We start from the raw sequence: 16,290 nt of genomic DNA on the forward strand, positions 1-16,290 counted from the left end.
TGGGATGGAGAATTTGTATTATATATCTTTTTACACTTATTTGTATGTTGAACAATGTGAATGTATTACATATTTTTTTTTAAACATTTTAATAAAACACCTCTCAATTCCAAATTTCTACTCACCTATTTCAGTAATCATCAATCTACCACTTTATATACATGTTGGAAAAGACTGAAAGAAAGTAATTATATCCTCTACCTGAGCCAATAAACACAAAGGCTTCTGAGAATTTATGGGAGCAACTTTTTAAAGTACAAAAGTTAAAAGAAAATCCCCAGAAAATACTTTCAATGAATGTTTCTGGTTTATAAAAGGTAAGTGAAATTCAACTACACAGAGAACACATAATGTTTGGATTGTAAAGCCTTTCTGTGCGACAGTACACTGACATACACATAAGAAAATAGCTTGAAATACAAAAATACAGTTGTGATCCAGGAAATGGCACCAAATTAGAACAGTTTTATTATTTAACATACCAATGTATATACATTATCCTCCCAAATGAGAAACGATTTGATTCCGAAGCTTAAAATGTAGTTTCCAAAATGAATCCTTATTGTAAATTTGGGGGGCGAAATCCTGCAAATTAACACACACCATTTTGATCCTTGACTAAAATATGTACCCTGTACTAATCATCTCTCTCATACAAAATGTATATTATAAATAAAACTTTCAAAAAAGATCTCGGATGTTTATTGCACATCATATAGAATGCTTGCCACCATCTGAAAGGCTTTCAGCCTTTCACTGTAATTTGGGTGAAAACAACACTCTGCAGATATTAGCATATCTAGGATCATATATGATGTTTACCAGAAACAGGAAAATATAACCTTACTGGACTGCTTCTGTCACTTTTTCTAAAATAAGAATGACTCTTTTCTACCGTTAAAAGCAATTACAAGAGATCTGAACACTTTAAAAGTCCTGTTCAAATTTCAGTTTTCTCTTTTCAAATAGAAACCACATGTAGAGGCAATTTTACCAAGTCATATATCAATATATCTACTTCCTAGGACCAGCCCTTCTTGAAGTATATATTGTTAAAGATCATACTACAGGGTTTCTAACAAATGCTGTCCATCATCAACAGTTACTGTTTTGGTCTCAACATTTTCAAACTCTCTTAGCCCTGGTAAAGCCAGCACAAACCAGCCAGAATGCAATGGCCTTAAAACAAAACAAAAAGGTTCCTAATAAGTTTTCGTATCACCTAGTACAGTGCCTAGCGCAGAGTAGGCATTCAATAAATAGTTGATGAACGGATGCACTATCTGTTAAGACCGTTTCCTACACTTAGATGTACTAATGATTTATGAGTAATATGTTGCTTTAGGGCACAAAGATCTAGCAATGATGACTAAACAAGGAACACGCACGACATGGCACAGATACTGTTAGTTTCTACGATCCTGTCCCAGGACAGAATGTGTACTTTAAGGGTTAAAACTATTCCAATAGTAAAAATTGATTAGTCAAATATGTTTATTTTGCCAAGGGACTCTAACAGTGTTAACCTTTGGCAATTCCCGAACATACAATGAACCCCAAACAAAACAAAACCAAATTGCACTATTACAAAGAAACGAGTCCATGGAAGCAGAGGGGAGGCGCCAGTTAAGGGACAGCGACTTCAAGGAGACGGTTGTTTTTTCGCTTGCATGTTGGGACACTCCCATTTTTCTGGTTGCCCTGAATAAACTTCACACATACTTTGTCTTGTCTGAACTGCACCAGGAACCTAGGAGGAAAGAATAAGACAAACTGAAGAAAAGTACACACAAAACAGCTGATGATTACACTAACACCAGCTTTTGTTTTTTAATGGATATTTACCTTGACAAGTATTCCCCTTTCTTTCCATCAGCCCTTCTAGCCACAGGATCACACCATCAGGTATTACATTGCATTTTGCTTCCAGTGGCCATAATTTAGCCCTAAGTAAACTCAAGCTCATTAGCTCATCATATTCCTATACCGTAAGAAGGGCTATGAATAATTATTTCCATGTTTCAGATGGAAAGATGAACGTGCTATTTTCCATTTTTCTCCATTTCTGTATAGCAAAAATATTAAATTATCAACAAATTGAGAAAATGCAATACAGAATTTCAGAAAAGGGGCCTAGGGCTTCCCTGGTGGCGCAGTGGTTGGGAATCCACCTGCCAATGCAGGGGACATGGGTTCGAGCCCTGGTCCGGGAAGATCCCACATTCCGCGGAGCAACAAAGCCCATGCGCCACAGCTACTGAGCCTGCACTCTAGAGCCCGTGCTCCACAACAAGAGAAGCCACCGCAATGAGAAGCCCACGCACCGCAACGAAGAGTAGACCCCGCTCTCCACAGCTAGAGAAAGCCCGCGCACAGCAACGAAGACCCAACGCAGCCAAAAATAAATAAATAAATTTAAAAAAAGAAAAGAAAAGGGGTCTAGAGACACTCCAGACTATGGTTTCCAAATGTTGGATATTTACATACATCCTACGCATCTTTTTTCATATCTACACGCTAAATAAATGTTTCAAAACAGCTGTGACCTACTGAATAAAAATGATGAAATCATGAGTCTGATCCGCCAGTTATATTTCTAATATCCACACATACATAAAAATCTTATCAGTGTACACCTAAAGCCACCTCTTATGCTACCGGTGGTATATGTGGTACACTGTGGGAAACCATGTTCTAGTTCAAAGCTTTCCTTTCATGGATCATCAGCAGTCAAGTGCCTGCCCACAAGATTATTTGTCACTCCTTCCTACAACAGACATAGGACTGCCTTCCCCCTGGGCTGGGTGCTGCGAGGGACAGACATCCAGATGTATAAATTGAGGTCTCTGCCCTCCAGGACGGCATCACCAAGGAGGCGTGAGGGCAGCATGGCTGGACCAGAACCCAGCCCTTCCCAGCTCAAGGCCTGTGCTCTTTTCTCTCCACCATCAGAATCAGTGTAATGTTACCATGCTTTCGGCTATGTTTCTCAGGGAACTGTTTTCTGAGTTACTGGCATACAACCAAGTGAGTCACTCTAAAAACCACGTGATGGGTCACATGCTCACTGGCACCCACGACAACAGCTCTGCTCTGTACACGTTAGTCTCTGTTTCAAGGTCTAAAGAGGCCACATTTTGCAAACATTAGCTACTGGAGTGAAACGTGACACATAAGTTTGTACTCATCGGTGGTACTTCTGAGCTTTCAAATGGGCTGTTTCTTTTCAACTTGAAAGCACTAAAAAAGGAGCTCTAGTTCCAAATTCACCTGAGATCTCTCTCCAGCATGTATACTTATATCTATGTGCCTCAAAGGAAAAACAAAATCTTTCAAGTTTAACATAAATAATCAAATATTTTTACATTTTAATTTTTAAAGACCACTTGTAGTAATAAATGTACGGGGAGCTCTTTTCCCAATAACTTTAGCATACACTGGCTGTCTCTGTGTTCGCAATTCATGACCGCGATTCACTCTAGAAATAACAGTAACTAAACTTCACTGAGTATTTACTATGGCCCACACTGTTCTTAGTAAGTTACACATATTAACTCAACTTTAAAACAATTCTATGAGGTAAGTACCATTATTTATCTCTATTTCATAGAAGAGAAAACTGAAGCCTGGCCCACAGTAAGGACAGAGAATCAGAGAATCATCCTACAGCAAATAATCATGTCAGATGCATGATTTCACAGCACCAATAACAGTTAGAACTTCACAGTAAAAGGAACATAGATTAGTTGTTTGGATTTAAAATATTCAGAAAAACAACTGTATAACTTAAATAATATACGTGTGTGTATTACATGTATGTGTGTATACATGTATGCATATACACATGTATATTTAAAATACTGAATAGAAAAATTCACTTTAGTTTCTATTACTATAGATACATTTTTAGAAATACTATAGATCTTATTTAAGGCTATCCTTAAAATGCAATCTATTTACAGATTGAATAGTTTGGGAGTTTAAGGACTGGGGATTGTAAGGCAGTTGAGTCTCTCACTGACTGAATTCAATTCTCACTTCTACATGTGCAGGTTAAAACTGCTCTAAGGAAGTAACAGGCCTTTGACTTTCCTCCTGTAAACTGACATATAGGGATTGTGGAGACTGGGTTTGTTAGAATAACTACTTCTACTTCTGAAAAGGCTCTAATGAGGAAGGTCCTGGTCACCGAACTGTATGCTCTTTACAACACTGGTCCGTATAGTCTGCAAAAATACGTCATGGGCACCCCTCCCCATGACTCTGTAAAATTTTGTTTAAAATGCTCTCCAAAAAGGAGTATAATCCCTGCTTAAGAGCTCCCAGAGGTTATGAATCAGAGGCTACTTGGGACCCTTGCTCTGCCACGTGGCTTCCTGCACTGCCCAGGAAGGGACCACGGTGCTAGGCAAGCTTCCATCAGCTATTTTATTTTTATGAGACCAACCAATAATTAGGAATAGGGGAAGGAAAGGTGTTCTGGACTGGTTTATAATGCTACTAAATGTTTGTTTTCTTCACGTGGCCACACAGAATCTTCACACAGTCAAGCATGTTTATCGAAAGCCTACACAGCTAGAACATCAGACCCCTCTTCTGTGACAAGCAGGGTCCCTGCCGCCCTGAAGCAAACTATCCCCATCAGTGTTCCGAGATCATGTGCCTCGAACAGAAATTGTGAGAGCCACTGGAGGGGTTCTGTGGTTGATACAGCACATGGCACCCCCCGGAGCCCCTCAGGACAGTCACAATGTGCAACAAGACTGCAGGGGCTCTGGGAGGTGCTGTAGTGAAGAAGGACTGTACATTTCTTCACAGCACATCACTACTAACATCCTGCAAAGGCAGTGTTCTCAGAATGCCAGTTTGGGAAGTGCTTAAAAGCAGCAATCCTTTGTGGCCTGGATGTTGGCGTGATTTTCTCTGCAAAGATGGCCTTATTAATGTAGCGGACCAAATGCGAGGCTGCTTCACCCATATATCAAGGAGCTTCTCCATCTGAACACATAGAATCTTTCCACGATGAGTGGGAATGACCAGTCCCACCAAAACAGAAGTGTAGCTTCCTGAGTTATGAAAAATTTCAACTAAAGAGAGCTTAAAGATCTAACAGCCCTCACAGGTTAAAACCTTAATTGACTGGAACCCAACAAGCCCTTATCTTTTTTCCTAATTTCTTTGTTTTATGAGAAAGGACTCAATCATAAGGAAAGTTATTTTGTGTAAATTGCATTTTCCAATATAGAGTATACATAAAGGCCAATATCCCCACACCCCCGCACCCCATCTAAACACCATTCTTAGACCAGACAATGAACCTAAGGTTCTGTCAATCCTAACACATCAAGGAGAGCTGGTTTGGCTTACAAGGGGACAGGAATGGGTACGAATTTATTTTAGAGAGACTTTTATAAAGACTTGAGATAGAATAGGCTGGCAAAATCTTCATTAGTAAATAAAATCATTTCCTGAGCAATATGGTAATGCAAATTTTTACTCTGCGTGCAAGGAAGTAGATAAACAGATAGTAAACAATCTATTAAAAAGTAATCAAGGGCTTCTCTGGTGGTGCAGTGGTTGAGAATCCGCCTGCCAGTGCAGGGGACACGGGTTCGAGCCCTGGTCTGGGAAGATCCCACATGCCGTGGAGCAGCTGGGCCCGTGAGCCACAATTACTGAGCCTGCGCGTCTGGAGCCTGTGCTCCGCAACGAGAGGCCGCGATAGTGAGGGGCCCGCGCACCGCGATGAAGAGTGGCCCCCACGTGCCACAACTAGAGAAAGCCCTCGCACGGAAGCGAAGACCCAACACAGCCAAAAATAAATAAATTAATTAAAAAAAAAAAAGTAATCAAGTAAGTGTCAATCCACATAGTAACTAAAATTCATGTCGATGATCTCATACTGACAGATTTAATAAATGGAGGGATGCTCCAATCTGCATACAAATCACATGTCTCTATAATCAGAGCCCTAATGTGAAGCAAAAAAAGCAAATTTCAAATTCATAGCCATCTTGACACTAGTGAACTGCTGTCAACATGGAACACTTACTCTATAACTCTAGCTTATATGTAAGAAAAGGTATCTCAAGTACCTAACGCATCCCAAACTGGCACTCTTGACTCCCCACACCTCAGCCACTCCCAAGCCCCCCTTTCTTCAGTGTCAGCTACTGCAGTAAATGGTACCATGTAGGCTCAGGCCCGAAACCTAACACCCAGTCTGTTAATAAGTTCTCGTTTTCCTTCCAATCACACTCAGAACCTGACTACTTCTCACTACCTCCTACTCACACCCTAGCCTAAGCCTCATCGTCCTTACCCTCGACAGCTCACAGAAGCTCCCAACTATTTTCTCTGCTTTCACTCTTGCCTCCCTAACAGTCATTCCCCACGCTGCAGCCAGAGAGCTCTTCAAAAATCATAAATCGGATCACGCCACGTTCTTGCCCATAACCCACAGTGACCTTTCATCAGCAGCAAAATCTCAATTCCTGACCTCAGCTACCAAGCTCTACACAGCCGGGTCCCTCTGCCTCTTGCTCCAGGGTCCTTCCCCCCCATTTCACTCTGCCACCACGTCCACTCCTGCTTCAGGGCCTTTGTACCTGCTGCCTCCCCCGGAAGGCATCTCCCTAGATTCCAGTTTTGATTCAAATGTCACGGCATCAAAGAGGCCTCCCTGATCTCCATATCAACATTAACACCGTCTGACCTTTAACCTGCCTTTTTTTCTCCACAAGCACTTGACACTAACCAAAGTCACACCACCTATGCATTATTTCATCCGTGCATACTTGTCTCCTCCACTAGGACATCAGGTACGTGAAAGTGGGGACTTGGTCAGTGTCACTCGCTGCCCCTTCATCATCTAGAGCACATGCCAGACGCATACTCGGTACTTAATAAGTAGTAGTTGTAAAAATGAATGAGCCCAGATCGTTCAACGAAAACAAGAAAGTTAAAAGTGAAAAGGCATATTCAAACAATTCATGAGCATACTCGTCGGAGATTTCGATATTGAGCTTCTGTCTGGTTTGGCTGAGAGTCGTCCGATAGAGCTTGGTGGCCATTTCAATCAGGTGATCACTGCTGAAGAGGAAGTCTCCTTTACTGGCTGCTTCCGAGCCCTGAAAGGACAAACCAAGAGTCAGGCTGTCATAACTAAAGACAGCTCGGGAGGTACATGTTTACAGGTTTGGCTGAAAACACGTTTACAGTCTCTCTAAAACGTCAGCTCCTGGAGTCCATCCTCCCAAACAAACAATAATGACAAAAGCAGTTATTTCTTCTGAGTTGCTCCGAGCACTTTAGTAAGGTTACCTCACCCCTTGCCGCCCCAAGTTGGTCGACGGACCAGAAGTACCATCCGCATCACCTGGGAGCTTGTTAGAAAAGCAGGCTCTCAGGCCTGACCGCAGGCCCACTGCAGACGATTCCACAGGAAGACCCCTGGGTGATCTGTTGGCTCACTCAGGTTCGAGAAGCACTGACCTAACCCATAACTCATTCTGAAAGGGCTGTTCTAAAAGCTCCTCCATGATTTGGTTAAAAAGATAAGAACGACAACAACAACAAAAAGACTTCCAACAAATACCCTCAGGCAGTAGCTTTCAACCTTAGCTGCACAAGGCACTCACCTGGGGAGCTTTCAAAATACAGGATGCTTCTGCCCCATTCCAAGAAACTCTGATTCGGTTGGACTGGGGAAATGGCCTGGGGACCAGCATATTTTAATATATAATTGAGGCTCGGAATCACTGATTTAATATGCTCCTTTAGGCTAAAATCCAGAGTGGGGAAAACAGGCTGAACTAAGCTTATGGGATTTTCTTACGTTTACAATCAGCTAGATAGGTTACTATCTATTAGCTAGGTATATGTACCTATATATGATTAATATTTGCTGACATCTGTTTATTCAGTGACTATTTGTTATGTGACAGGCACTATGCTAAAAGCACGTTACATAGTTTCTTTTAACCCTTATAACAACACTATGAAGTCGGTACTAATATTTTCCCTATTTTAAGAAAAGGAAAATTAGGTTGGCATATTAAAGTTAAATGACTTGGCCAAGGTCACTGTAAAGTTGGTGACACCAATGCCAGAGCCTACACTCTTAACAGCTCAGTTCAAGCCAGGAGGTCTTACTTAAGCTGACATTAAAAAATCTTTAGGTCAAAATTACTAGGCAGTTGTTTTATTATAGTTGCATCCTTTAATTAAAAACCCCCAAATTAATGATGAACAAGAAGACATTTACTAATTTAATAGATAGAAGAAACAACAGAAGGAAGTATAATTTTGAATGTCTTGATATTTCTAGGAATTAGTCTCAAAATAAGGCACATCATGGTGGGTGTAAACAAAAAGCTACTCAGTGAAATGAGAACTCAAGTGAATGAGTCAAAAAGAGTCATTAATCTTATTCAGTTACTGAAAAACCAAGCCTGAGATTTTACATGAGTAAATATAGACCAAATTTGCAGGTCAGTAAGAAGAATATATAAACTTCAAGTAATAGGATTATTCACATGTGGAAAATTTTAGATCAATGGCTGAGAGATTGGACCAGTGCAGAAATCTTTCAGTCAAATCGATAGTCAAAGCTTTACCTCTTTGAGGTGGACGGCAAAGAAGCCATCATTTTGTGAGCTCATCGATACTTTGGTTACATCCACCAGGGGAACCTCTGACTTGATCTGTCCAGACTTTTGATCAGCAAGAAGGAGATTATTATTTGTTAAGAGGAAAATCCGGGATGTACTCTACAAGAAACCAAAACAAACAAGGATGTAAAACCAATGATCAAAAATCCCCCAAAAGAGTTCATGAGTTTAAAGCATTGTTATTTGTAGAAATGTAAAAAATATTATTCTAATATTTTTCAGCATGCACACCTACGTAAACGAGAACACACTAAAGAACATAGATAATCTATTTTAACTCACAAAAATTTCAGAGAACAAGCAAAATTCCACCTAAGCTTAAAGGTAAGAGAAAACAGCTCCATTCACAGTAACTCTGTGGGGTATATGAAATGCAAATTTTTTTGAAGTATAGTTGATTTACAATGTTGTGTCAGTTTCAGCATACAGCAAAGTGATTCAGTTATACATACACACACACACACACACACACATATATATATTTTTAGATTCTTTTCTGTTATAGATTATTACAAGATACTGAATATAGTTCCCTGTGCTATACAGTAGGACCTTATTGTTTATCTATTTTATATTTAGTAGTGTATATCTGTTAACCCCAAATTCCTAATTTACCCCTCCCCACTCCTTTCCCTTCTGGTAACCATAAATTTGTTTTCTATGTCTGTGAGTCTATTTCCGAAATGCAAATTTTGACATTCAGAAAACTGTCCCGACTGATAAACACTTCTTACAAGTCTTCAGGGTTAGCATTTTTACCTTCCCATTAGCACGGTTAATTTTGTTCACCACTTCAGCAATGATAATCTTTTCTTCAATGGCATCTTTGAGTTTCTTATACTTGGGATTCTTGTTGATTTCCAAGTAAGGCCCTTGGAATGGCTGCCCAACACTAAAGGAAAAAAGTTCCTCACATAAGAAATGGTTTCACATGGAAGTACTACTAGAAAAAGGTAACAGGTCAGTTGATTTTGAAAGTCAAATTTCAAATATATATATATATTTTCTTTTTTCTTTTCTTAACATCTTTATTGGAGTATAACTGCTTTACAATGTTGTTAGTTTCTGCTGTATAACAAAGTGAATCAGCTATACGTATACATATATCCCCATATCCCCTCCCTCTTGCGTCTCCCTCCCACCCTCCCTATCCCACCCCACTCGGTGGTCACAAAGCACCGAGCTGATCTCCCTGTGCTAGGCGGCTGCTTCCCACTAGCTATCTATTTTACATTTGGTGGTGTGTATATGTCAATGTTACTCTCTCACTTCGTCCCAGTTTACCCTGCCCCCTCCCCGTGTCCTCAAGTCCATTCTCTACGTCTGTGTCTTTATTCCTGTCCTGCCCCTAGGTTCATCAGAACCGATGTTTTTTTTTTTTTGGATTCCATATGTGTTAGCATACGGTATTTTTCTCTTTCTGACTTACTTCACTCTGTATGACAGACTCTAGGTCCATCTACCTCACTACAAATAACTCAATTTCGTTTCTTTTTATGGCTGAGTAATATTCCATTGTATATATGTACCACATCTTCTTTATCCATTCATCTGTCGATGGACACTTAGGTTGCTTCCATGTCCTGGCTATTGTAAACAGTGCTGCAATGAACATTGTGGTACATGACTCTTTTTGAATTATAGTTTTCTCAGGGTATATGCCCAGTAGTGGGATTGCTGGGTCATATGGTAGTTCTATTTTTAGTTTTTTAAGGGACCTCCATATTGTTCTCCAGAGTGGCTGTATCCATTTACATCCCCACCAACAGTGCAAGAGGGTTCCCTTTTCTCCACACCCTCTCCAGCATCAACATTAGAGAAATGCAAATCAAAACTACAATGAGGAATCACCTCAAATATATTTTTGATGTGATCATGGCATTTGGTTGGTAAGACTTTGATAAAAATCTTATCACATGGAACAACCAAGAAAGAAATCACTCACAAGTAGGACAGCCAAGCCCCGTGTGCATGGACTCACAGGAAGGAATAGGTCATTCCTTTTCATCTCTTATTATAAGGTTAACAGCTGCCTACACAGGATTCATTAATATCTTTAAACAATACGTAGCAATGGTAAAAAGAGCACAAATCATTACCATCACCTGCTCCAAAGAAAATTTTCATTTTCTCACAGAGAGTAAGGAAATCAGTAGGCCTTCTGGGGAAGGATAGATCCAGAGCAACCACTTGAGAAGAAAACTGCAGAGCACTTCATATTACCATGTAACTCTGGCTCTAAGTAGGCCAAATATGAAAGAAAAATCGGGCCTTTCCTCTTAGGATATGCCCCTAAATGCACAGAGGTGGCCAAGGTAAACATTCAGAATCAGAGCAGTTTTTCTTCCAAACTACTTCTTGCAAGAGGCATGATCGTGCACACAGCACCAAGGTGGCTTTCCCTAAAGACCTGTGGGGTGACAGGGAGGCTTCTTCAAAGACGTCAAGGAAAAACCACGGCTTCATTTTGAGCTATAAAGTTCTGGCAATGTGCAAATACAACTTTAAATGCTTGTGCTGTGTGTGGAGGATCAGGGAAGAAAATCCCGCGTAGGTGGTCAGTGTTTCACAGCTCCCAGGACAGAAAAGGCCGGCACCCCTAAGGGCTGCCACTTCACACAGCGGTGGGAGGGTCAACGATTCGACCTCTCTCAGTGCTGGAGGGTGAGCACGCTACCATCCCCGAAAACTAATAAAACTACCCAATAAAACTACCCAAGAGGACCTGGCTTGATATTAACATTTTTTGGTTGTTGTTCATATTCAAACACATTTTTAATAATACAACGTGCTAACAGTCTTTGAATTTGTTTCTTCAAAAATGCATTTTTTTCTCCTTCCAGCTTCTAAAGAGTCAGCCATAGGGAATGTTAATTAAGAAGGCCACTCTATAATTTAAAGACATATAAAGAAAAAGTTGAATGAATTAAGTTGGTGGAGAAAGCATATAGACAATCTACCTGTTTGAATATGCTTTACAGAGCAGGCACTTTGAACAATGTTGGATTTAGACGCTGTGTTTGATTGAGGGGACTGTACACCCCCTCAAGCAGCCAAGTCAGCTGACCAAGGAAGCTGTGCCATTTAAAATATCTAAAGCAAATGAGTTTGGCAACTTATATTCATTTAATCCTTTAAGAGGAAGAGCTTTCAAATATGTGTAGACGTAGACAATACACACACACCACACGCAGTACATGTGAATATACCTAGCATATAATGCATTTTTATTTCTAAGACATTCTTTGGGAAAAGCTAAAAGTTGTTACAGATTTGGCTTGAAATTGTACAATCTACTTTTTTAGAAACACCAGATGTAAAGGGGATAGGAATTCTAGGGGGAAAACGATGAACTTGGGAGATGTAAGAATATTCTGATAAGCAGTTTTTACCAAGAACTTCACTTGGCAAACTTGCAGTTGGTGTTCCTTCTTTTACTGAGTACTTGGTGTCTACAATAAAGGAACTGAACTTGCTGCAGAGGCCAGTGAACTCACGGCCAGTAAGTTAGCAGACCAAAGGCTACCACAGGCCAGTGCCTAGGCAACACTCAGAAAGTGACAGACTGGCTCATTCTTCATTTATCTTACAAATAAGATTCTGACCCAGCTTGTTAAAGCAGGAAGATTGGAATGGTGATTACAGTAGATTGCCATCAGAAACCAGCTAGTGTCCGAAAACTATGGAAAACTAATGGGAATTTACAATGTAAATTTATCTTAACAGCCTAGACAATTTTATTTTAAATGACAACTTCTAATTATTTAGGAAGTGTTCAGGTAATGCCAATAGAGTAAAACCAACAAATGTGATCTCATTTCTCTAAGTATACTATGGAAGCCCTTGATCAAATGTGTTACATTCATATCCAGCTGATCATAAAATAATTCATGAAATTAAAAATCTGTGTATTACTAAAATCAAAACCCACTAGAAAATGCCTATGAATATATTTGAGAAACTTTTAAAATATTGACTGTTACGGGTAAAGCAAAGCCATAATACCTAGATGGGTATAAAGCCTTCTTGTCTTTGAAGAGTTCACTGGCTTCTAGTTTCTCTTCATAAATAAGTTTCTGTTGGTCTGTGAATTGGTCCCTGTATTTTTTACACTGTGAGATATGAAAAGAAGAAAAAAAAAAGGACATCACTTATATAAATAAATCATTACTCATCCTTAAATATGCTAAGCCAATTTAACAGCAGTAAGAATAATCATAAATGTATATGAAATATTCATTTAAAAGGCCAAGAGAATTTTTCCTTCCTGAGCTTTAAAAGGTTGGTCTTGGAAAATGTCATAAAAACTACTGTTTGTATGGCAGAACTTGCGATGCTATTTCAAAACATCTGGCCTGGGCCCCCCGGGAGTACCGTTTCCTCCCACTATGACGTCAGCCCTTGGACATCCACAGTCCTGAGCTATCATACTCTTTCAGAGACTCACAGTAAGGAAAACATGGTACATCACAACCCAGTGCACATATTTATAGACACACATATAGACAACTTACACAAAAGCTTCACAAAACAATACTTATCCTTTCTACAATGTCGTATATTCTGTTATTTTCTGTTGTACTGTATTTCATTTTAAAATGCTGGTAGAAATCAACTAAATTGATTTCATGACCCACAAGTATGCTATCACCTATAGTTTGAAAAGCACTGTTCCGAATCCTCCATTACCATTTTATAACGTGGACACGGGACCTGAGAAATCTTCCCTTCACCTGATTCTGAGATTGCACTGAAAGGAGAGGGGGGTGGTGGGAGGGGCAGGACCAGGTTCTTTAGATGAACTCTCTAAGAAATTCAGTTCAGGGGTGGTTGAGAACCACCCACATAATCATATAAAGGAATGTTAGCATTGCTGCCCACCCTTGGAATAAACTCATCCCTCTCATTCTCCACCCCCAATTCCACGGAGGTAAAGGCAAGGCTCAGGAGCCGGGAGAAAGGACAGGCAGAGCGGATGCCCAGCATTAGAAGCTCCCCATCATTACTTCTGAAAATAGTTTCTATATCAGACTCAAAGGGGGAGATGAACATTGAAGACATTGGCGAATCTTGCCAAATTGACTCACTAAGTTAGGGAACAGAACTCAGAATCCAGTTCTATATGCTGTGCTGGTATCACTGATCAGTGATTATGTCGCTCTATACATAATTGATTCAGTTAAGAAGAAGCCCATAGTACAGGGCAGGAAAGTTTCCCAGAAGACATATCCATCAATTGTTCACTTACTAAATACAAGCCCTTCAACCTAATGATTTCATTCTATCTGAATGACATATATTTAGCATTCCATATATCAACTAAGTTATTAAATGAAGTCAACCTCTGTAGAAGTACCCCATGTATTCCACACAGAGCACCACCTAAATTACATGCTATGCTCTCATATAAAATTAAGTGAGCCAAAATATAAGGCCAAATCAAGTAGATTTTCAGCTTCCCTTTCACTCAGGTAGAGGGAAATTTTAATCTCTTTAATGTCCTTTGGGTGACTTTAGAGCTTTTTCCCCCCAGTCCATTAAAATGTGTGTGTTCTCATGTGTGTCTATGTATGTTTACGTAGAAAGTAAACTCATACAATTTTCGAGACTTTACTACTCACATGAAGATGTTCAAATTTTATTACTTCTACCTCCAGCAAATATTTCTTCAACTAAAGATGAAAACAAAAACGAAAACAAAAAACTCAACTACTTGAAAGCAACTGGAATCTGGACGGGAAAGACAATGTAGCCCTGCTCTTTCCTTCCCAACCACGGATGAGAGAAGATGCCACAGGAGCACCTGGGGCTCCAGGAATTCTCACAGAAAGCCAAGCACGCTGCCCGCTTCAGAAACACCAACTTCCTCAACTAATTCTCCTTGAGGCTAGAGGAAAATTCTGCTTTTACGTAACACTCCTCAAACACTCAAAATATATGATAAGAAGTCTCTGAAAAAACATAGCAAGACATTTTTTACCCTCCACAAGTGGAAAATCCTTTTTAGCTCCTTGTGAGTAGAATCCAAGAATAGGTAAGGTCTTGATGGCCAATTCTTATCTATCGGAGATAAGGAAGGCACCTTATTTTTCATTTCCAAGAAGTATTTTTGTACCTGTGTTGGGTTTGACAGAAAATACCAGATGAGTAAAATACACCAGAAAAAAACACTGTTTGACATAAACCAGACTCAAAGAAACCAGTCTTTAGTGGAATTTACCAAGTTTTAGTCCATAAGACTTTGTAACTCTTCTGGAAAGTCTCTATTCCACTCTTCGCATTGGTTGGAGAAATCTGAGCTCCACCAAATGGTTAAGAGAAAAGAAGAATACTAACGCGCATACTAATTTTCATATTAACATTAATACTAACACCAGTCAACATTAGAGAGCTGCAGTGTTTAACAGGTAGCCACTAGGCACAGGTGCCTATTTATACTTAAATTTTAAGTAATTAAAAAAATTAAAAATCCAGTTCATCAGTCACATTAGTTACATTTCAAGTGCTCACTAGCCACACGTGGCTAGTGGCTACTCTACTGAACAGCAAAGATACAGAACATTTTTGTCACTGCAGAAAGTTCTACTGGACAGCGCTGCTCTAGAGCAGCGGTCCCCAACCTTTTTGGCACCAGGGACTGGTTTTGTGGAAGACTGTTTTTCCACGGGGATGATTCAGGCAGTAATGCCAGCCATGGGGAGCGGCAGATGAAGCTTTGCTCGCTCGCCCGCCGCTCACCTCCTGCTGTGCAGCTCGGTTCCTAACAGGCCGCAGACCAGTACCAGCCGGTGGCCCGGGGGTTGGGGACCCCTGCTCTAGAGCACTTAACATGGGCCAGGCACTGTGGGAGCGTTACAGTGTTACTTCATCTTAATCCTTACCATACCTCTACAGGTTTAATGCTATTATTATCCCCATTTTACAGATGACAAAATGAGGCTCGCAAATCTGTGAGTGGTGGAGCAAGCTGTCTCCAGAGTTTGCGCTCTTCACCACTACATCTACTCCTTGGAAAGATGGAAGGGAACTTTAGAATCCATCCCGGGAGACGGGCATAGCCTTGCTCTCCCTCACCCTTCCACCCACTAGCTTGTTTGCCAACCTTACTTTACAGCGGCTTGTGGCAGTTTAGCAGGGCAAGCTCTTGGCATTCCCCTCAAATTCCTATGCTGAAACCCTAACCCCCAAAGGGATAGTGTTAGGAGGTGGGGCCTTGGGGAGGTAATGAGGTTGAGAGGAGGTCATAAGGGCAGAGCTTCCTAGATGGGATTAGTGCCCTTGTAAGAAGAGACAGGAAAAGAGTTTGCTTCTCTTTCTCTTTGTCATGTGAGGAGACCAGGAAGAGGCCCTCACCAGAACCAGTCCATGCTGGCACCCTGATCTTGGGCTGTCCAGCCTCCAGTACTGTGAGAAATAAATGTTTATTGTTTAAGGCACACAGTCTATGGCATTTTTGTTATAGCAGCCTGAACTAAGACACCTGGCTTTCTTGGGTTCACTTTCCCCGAAGTATGTTCTCTCTGTCAAAGAAGAAGAATATTTGATTAATCACGTACAGGCCTCTTTCTGACACAATTCTACTTGAATTTTAGAACCGATGATAAAAAAGGTCACAAAC

The 16,290-nt window shown here is 40.4% G+C and overlaps 1 protein-coding gene across 3 annotated transcripts in view; it reads right to left on the minus strand.

Annotated features, from left to right (window-relative positions):
* Positions 1 to 445: 445 nt before the first annotated feature.
* Positions 446 to 16,290, minus strand: part of MYO1B (myosin IB) — a 182,088-nt gene continuing 166,243 nt past the window's right edge. For all 3 annotated transcript variants that reach the window (XM_068544761.1, XM_068544760.1, XM_068544759.1), the window contains 6 exons: positions 14,653 to 14,787; positions 12,678 to 12,784; positions 9,432 to 9,564; positions 8,619 to 8,771; positions 7,003 to 7,130; positions 446 to 1,750 (listed from right to left, as the gene is read on the minus strand). In XM_068544761.1, coding sequence (XP_068400862.1) covers positions 1,627 to 1,750; positions 7,003 to 7,130; positions 8,619 to 8,771; positions 9,432 to 9,564; positions 12,678 to 12,784; positions 14,653 to 14,787 — 780 coding nt within the window. In that variant the 3' untranslated portion in view covers positions 446 to 1,626. The remainder of the gene's footprint in view (positions 1,751 to 7,002; positions 7,131 to 8,618; positions 8,772 to 9,431; positions 9,565 to 12,677; positions 12,785 to 14,652; positions 14,788 to 16,290) is intronic.

Source organism: Eschrichtius robustus, chromosome 5 (genome assembly GCF_028021215.1).
Source record: "Eschrichtius robustus isolate mEscRob2 chromosome 5, mEscRob2.pri, whole genome shotgun sequence".
Taxonomy (NCBI): domain Eukaryota; kingdom Metazoa; phylum Chordata; class Mammalia; order Artiodactyla; family Eschrichtiidae; genus Eschrichtius; species Eschrichtius robustus.